This window comes from Otolemur garnettii, unplaced genomic scaffold, assembly GCF_000181295.1.
Source record: "Otolemur garnettii isolate 467f Iridium unplaced genomic scaffold, OtoGar3 scaffold00016, whole genome shotgun sequence".
Taxonomy (NCBI): domain Eukaryota; kingdom Metazoa; phylum Chordata; class Mammalia; order Primates; family Galagidae; genus Otolemur; species Otolemur garnettii.
Window position 1 is genome coordinate 18,623,695 of NW_003852411.1, and position 7,100 is coordinate 18,630,794.

Here is a 7,100-nt window from a genome sequence, read left to right on the forward strand (position 1 = left end):
TATCACATGGAAAATACTTACATGCAGAAGCAACACAGCAGCAAGAAAAGACTGTCCTTGACAGTACCCAATGTCTTCATCATACACAGAGTAGGCCTAGAGAAAAGATGAAGAGAAAGGAATACTGTAAATATTCACAGATTTTAAGTGTTAGCACATATCAGCCTGCTGCTTGTCCCTGTCCTTGGGTGTCCACCATGATTCCACTGATGTTTCTTTCAACTTAAATGTGTGTGCCATTAGCACAGTGAAATTCCAAGACTGTATGTCTGTTCTAAAGCAGTTCTGGATGTTCCTTTATCCCAGGTTGATCCTAAGAATTTTGAATCTTTGGGGTATGGGTATTCTAGATATAAAATCATATCATGAACAAAGAGAGATAGTTTGGCCTTAGCTATACCCATCTGGATATCCTTAATTTCCTTCTTTTGCCTCATTGCTTTGGGTAGATCTTCCAGCACTATGTTGAATAGAAGTGATGACAGTGGACATCTCTGTCTTGTTTCAGTTCTGAGTGAGAATGCTTTCAGCTTTTCCCCAATCAGTATGATGTTGGCTGTGGGTTTGTTGTGAATGGCTTTTACAATTTTGAGATATGTTTCATCTATGCCTATTTTGTCAAGAGTTTTTTATCACACAAGGGTACTGAATTTTGTCAAATGCTTTTTTCTGCATCTTTTGAGATGATCATATGTCTTTGTTTTTGCTTCTATTTTTGTGATGAATCACATTTATGGATTTAAGTATGTTGAATCATCCTTGCATCCCTGGGATGAAGCCCACTTGGTCAATTATTTTTTTTTTTGATGTGCTGAATTGGGTTTGCTAAAATTTTATTGAGGATTTTTGCATCTATATTCATTAGGGATATTGGTCTGTAGTTTGTGTGTATGTGGGTGTGTATGCCCTTTCCTGGCTTTGGTATCAAGGTGATACTGACTTCATAAAATGAGTTTGAGAGGATTCCCTCCTTCTCAATATGGGAGTTCAAATGCACTATAAAGGAGAAAGCTGGAAGCTGCTGGGAGTGTAGAGCTGATCTGTTATTCTGACAGACAAAAAAATTGCCCTTTAGAACCAGAAATTCTCAAAGATATTCTAAGCTATTCTTATATTTTCCATATGGCATATGTAGGTATGTTATCTACAACTAAGGTAAACTACAAATATTTGGCATTGCCCTGTACTTTTTGCAGAATGGCTAACAGAGAGCCTTAAAGCCTATCGATATTATAGGTGCCCTGGTTCTACATCTTTAACATCATTCTAACTAGACCAGGTGGAATATAGCCAGTGTGGCCCACACATAGGAAATACAGCACTCATTGGAAAATAACTATAATACCATTCAACTTAACATCCACCTCTTTGCCTTCAGAAAAATAAAGGAATAAGGTTTTATACTTAATATATATCAAACAGTATCTCATTAAATATCTGGAACAGTACCTTAATACATATCAAACAGTACCTTACAATATATATCAAACAGTGCCTCATTAAATATCTGGAATTATAATGTTAAAAAATGGCCCCTAAAATAGAATTAAAAAAAAAAAAAACCAAACATGTGCTACTACATTTATTTTTAAAAGACCAGGCTCGGCGCCTGTGGCTCAAGCAGCTAAGGCGCCACCCACGTGTATACCTGAGCTGTTGGGTTTGAATCCAGCCCAGACCCGCCAAACAACAATGACAGCTGCAACCAAAAAATAGCCAGGCGTTGAGGCAGGCGCCTGTAATCCCAGCTACTTGGGAGGTGGAAGCAGGAGACTCGCTTGAGCCCAGGAGTGGGAGGTTGCTGTGAGCTGTGATGCCACGACACTCTACCCAGGGCGACAGCTTGAGGCTCTGCCTTAAAAAATAAAATAAATAAATAAATATTTTTAAAAGACCAACATCCCAAAGAGTATTATTGGAATCCAGGATATGCATACCATCCCATACATCCCGTCTATGTGCTATGCTTCATTTTAGTGAGTTTTCCATTCAATTTGCTTAACAGAATATATTGTGATATTCTGAGTATAAAAATTGCTTCTAACCAAGGAAAGGTTTATCAAAAATAACTAGGAAGGCTTATGATAGAGAGGGCAAATGTGGTATCCCTCATTTGACAAAGTAGTCAAGAGTGCACGCTCTGGAATCCTTTTTTTTTTTTTTTTTTTTTACTTAAAAAATAAATTGTATTGACATATGGCTTATACTTAGTAAAATGTATATATTTTAACTGCACAATCCCTTGTGTTGGGGCATATAGGTAACCTCACTATCACAGAATACTCACTAGATAAAATACTCAGTAGTATTCTATTGTATAAATATATCATAGTTTATCCATTCTCCTATTTTAGCTAGTGTAAATAAAACCAAATACACACACACACACATATACATACACATACACACACAGCTTTTCATGGCTATAGATTTCCATTTCCCTTGAGTAAATACCAAGGAGTGGAGGTTCAAGGTTCAAATGGTAAGCATAATATGTTTATAAGAAACTGCCAAATTGTTTTACAAAGTGTTATACAATTATTACACCCCTACAGCAATGTATGAGGTATCCATTGTTTCACATCTTTTTAAATACTTGCTATTTCCAGTCTTTTTCCTTTTATTCATTCCTGTGGTTTTGACTTGCATTTTCTGGAGTATTATTACATAAAACATATTTTCATGTGCTTTGGGGTTATTGATACATACTCTTTTGTGATTACTCAATTTCTTGTCCAATCATTTAGCAGTGTTGTCTCATTATTATTGAATCACATGAGTTCTTCATATATTCTGTTTATAAGTCAGTCTGTTCAGGATGTTATTACTAAATACCATAGACTGGGTAGCTTATAAATAACCGAAGTTTATTTTTCACAGTTCTGGAAGTTCAAGAGTGAGGCAGGCACCAGCAAATCTGGTGTCTGATGAGGGCCCATTTCTTGATTCACGGAAATGGCACCTTCTCCATATGTCCTCACATGGTAGAAGGGGGAAAACAAGTTTCTTTGGGTTTCTTGTGCACTTACTCCTATTCACATGGGCTCTGCCCCACTTATCTAATCACCTCTCAAAGGCCTCACCTTTTACTACCTACTACCATCAACTTGGGAGTTTAGGATTTCAACACATCAATTTCAAGGGGACACAAACATGCAGACCATTTCAAAGTCCACTGTCAAATACATATATTGCAAATACTTTCTCAGTCTGTGGCTTGCATTTTCATTTTCTGAAAACTGTCTTTCAAGTACCAGATTTAAATTTTGATGAAATGCAATGTAGTAGTTTTTTCTTTTAGAGTTAATATTTGTGTGTGCATGTTTTTGTGGCATGAACATTTTTCCCTATTTTCTTTTAGAAGTCTTTTAGTTTCAGCTTCATAATTAGGTCTGTGATCCACTTTTAAATGAAAAAATTTAAAAACCAGATGGACTATGTCCTTCAACTTTATTCCTTTTCAAAACAGTTTATACTATTCTAGGTTCCTTTTAGTTCTATGCAAATTTTATTTTATTTTATTTTGAGACAGTCTTACTATCACTCTGGGTAGAGTGCTGTAGCATCAAAGCTCACAGCAACCTCAAACTTCGGGCTTGAGTGATCCTCTTGTCTCATCCTCCCAAGTAGCTGGGACTATAAGCACCTGCCAGAACACCTGGCTAGTTTTTTTAATTTTAGTAGAGACAGGGGTCTCTCTCTTGCTCAGGCTGGTCTTGAACTCTTGAGCTCAAGCAATCTTCCCATCTTAGCCACCCAGAGTGCTAGGATTACAAGTGTGAGTCACTGCGCCTGGCCTCCATACTAATTTTAGGATCAATCTTTTATTTTTTTTTCCCCAAAATAGCTATTGTGATTTTGACTGGGATTGTGTTGACTCTATAAATAAATCTGGGGAATGGTATCTTCACAATATATTCTACCAGTCATGACCATGGAATTTATTCAGATCATAAACTATTATGGTTCTTTTTTTTTTTTTTTTTTTGAGACAGAGTCTCAAGTTGTCGCCCTGGGTAGAGTACCGTGGTGTCACAGCTCACAGCAACCTCCAACTCTTGGGTTTAAGCGATTGATTCTATTGCCTCAGCCTCCTAAGAAGCTGGGAATACAGGTACCTGCCACAACACCTGGGTATTTTTTTTTTTTTTTGGTTATAGTTGTCATTGTTGTTTGATAGGCCTGGGCTGGATTTGAACCCGCCAGATCTGGTTTATGTGGCTGGTGCCCTAGCCACTGAGCTATAGGTGCCAAGCCTATTTTATGGTTCTTAGTATAGATACCTTATGCATCTTTTTAAAAGTTTTCCCCGAAGATTTTTATATTTCCATGCTATTAGAAATGTAGGTTCTGTTTTTTGTTTTGAAACAGGGTCTGCTCTGTTGCCCAGGCTATAGTACAGTGGCATACTTATAGCTCCCTGCAGCCTTAAATTCCTGGATTCAATTTTCTTGCTTTAGCTTCTGGAATAGTTGGGACTACAGGTATGCACATCACACTTAGCTAATTTCTAAAACTTTTTTGTAGAGATGGGGCCTTGTTATGCAGCCCAGGTTGGCCTCAAACTCCTAGCCCCAAGCAATCTTCTCACCTTGACCCCACAAAGTGCTGGGGTTATAGGTGTGAGTCTCTGGTCCAGGCCAAAGCATTCTTTTTAAAATTTTTAAAATTTCATCTTCCAGTTGTTTGTAGTTAGTCCATAGATATTCATTTTCTTTACACTGACCTTTATCTTATATCTTTAGTACACTTACATATTAGTTTTAGTTGCTTTTTAAAATATTCCTCAGGATTTTCTACATGCATGACCACAGTGACTGTGAATGTTACAGTTTTGCTTCTGCCTTGTATGCTTTTTTCCCTTGCCCTACTCCCTGGACTCCAGTATTACGCTGTACTCTAACATTAAACAGTGAATAAACCTGGTGAAAGAGAAAGGACATCTCTTGTCTTCTTTGAGATTCTAGGGGTCATTCAGTCTTTTACCATTAAGTATAATGTTAGCTGTCAATTTTCCATAGATGTCCTTCATTAGGTTGGAGAAGTTTCTATTATTACTTTGCTGAGTACTTTAATCTTGTATGGATACTGAATTTGTAAATTCACTGCAACGATCATATTATTTTCTACTTTTTCATGTTAATACAGTAAATTTCACTGATTTTCAAATGCTGAACCAACCTTGCATAACTGGGTCAAGATGTAGTATCCTTTATTTTGCTGGATTTGATTTGCTACTCTTCTTTTCATTGGAGAGTATTTCATGAGCAATATTGTTCTAACTTTTTTCAGTTATGTTAGACATATTTTGCTACAGGGTTATGCTGGCCTTGTAAAACACATTTGTCAGTGTTCTCTCTCACTGTTTCTGATAGAATTTTGTGTAAGATTGGTATTAATTTCTTCTTTAAATGGTAGAACATAACACCATCTAAGAACTACATGATCATGAAGCTATTTAAAATTCTAATCACTTAGAGCAGGGGTCCTCAAACTTTTTAAACAGGGGGCCAGTTCACTGTCCCTCAGACCATTGGAGGGCTGGACTGCGGGCCCTGGGACAAGTCGGCTGCTAAGTAGGACAGGCAGGGGGCAAAAACACCCAGCGGGCCTGATAAATGTCCTAGGTGGGCTGCATGTGGCCCGTGGGCCATAGTTTGAGGATGCCTGATTTAGAGTTTTTGACCTTTTATTAATAAATTATATTTATTGAGGTATAATTTATATATACTAAAATTTGCTCATGGTAAAAAAATGACCTTTTTAGCTCATTTTTTTAAAAAAGGTATGCTACTGGATTTGTTTCTACAGTCTTTAATATCTATTCCTGCATGAAGCTAAAGAATGAGGAAGCAAAGTACTTTATCTACATAACTATCTTTGCTGAGTTAATATTTGACATTGCATATTTAGCCCTTTATTCTTCAACACACTAAACTCAAGAATCCTGGTCCATATAAGGCAACACTTAGGCATCTATCATATAGGCACAAGGAAATTACCACCTACCATATTACCCATAATTTCCATGCTAGTATAACCACAGATCTCTGTTCTCTCAGCATAATTATTAATAGCATCACCTTAACCTTCAAGTTTTCTAAGGATGCTACATAATAGAGCCCTCCAACCCACACTGGGATCCATGTAATTAAATTAATTTTGTGCAGGAAAAATAAAAAATGCATGCCTATTTTTTTTAAAGAAAAGGTATGTTAATAGGATAATTAATATTATATAAATCACCATTTTCTTTTTGTGTTAACTACCAGGAATTAATTATAAAGTGATTTTTTTTCAACTTTATAAAATAGCCCATCTCTGACACCTGATAGCATCTACTCCTCTTGGTCACTGGATTTATCTATTTTACATGAGTTTTAATTTTATAAACATTGGTCTTTCAGTGAGTAGAAGGATAATCACTCAATAACAAAGTTATATTATGGAATGAATGTTCCCTTTTAACCTTTTTCTGCTAATGATGATATTATCACACTCTCTTCTAAAGAGAGAAAAATTAGATCACTGATATCATTACCTAATAAATCTAAAAGAAGGTTTTTTCCATTATCACAGTTTCCAGAGCTTTACCTAACTTTAAAAATTGAAAGACTGATTAGTATCCTTTTGGTTAATTTTCTTTGATTTATATAGTTTTATTTCTGATTGCATAACTTGTGCTTTTATCAAGAGCTCATAGGCACATGTGTGTGTATGTGTGCATGTTGGTGTATATATGTGTGTGTATCCTGGAGGCTGGCAGAAGGAAACAGGCAGAATACAGATGGGGGGAAAAAAAGGGAAGAAATAGGGTAAAAGTTCTAATCCTGTCTCACTTGTAGTATTCCTGATTATAAGGGTGTCTGTAACTTTTTTTCCATAAACTAGGAAATATAAGATTTATTGCTAACAGAGCAAATTACACAAGTAACAAATGTATTCTCAAGCCTTCTCCGTCCCTATGAAAGATGTCTAAAATTCAGGATTCTTTAAAAATATAGTTCTCCAACAATACTATAAAATGAAAAATCAATAACAAGAGGAATTTCTCAAATTTCACAAATACATTAAAATTAAACAGTATGTTCCCGAACAAC

The 7,100-nt window shown here is 36.0% G+C and overlaps 1 protein-coding gene across 5 annotated transcripts in view; it reads right to left on the reverse strand.

Annotated features, from left to right (window-relative positions):
• The window catches only part of RABGAP1L (RAB GTPase activating protein 1 like), a 665,252-nt gene that overhangs the window by 271,091 nt on the left and 387,061 nt on the right, over window positions 1–7,100 (reverse strand). For all 5 annotated transcript variants that reach the window (XM_023510844.1, XM_023510847.1, XM_023510846.1 and 2 more), the window contains one exon: window positions 22–96. In XM_023510844.1, coding sequence (XP_023366612.1) covers window positions 22–96 — 75 coding nt within the window. The remainder of the gene's footprint in view (window positions 1–21; window positions 97–7,100) is intronic.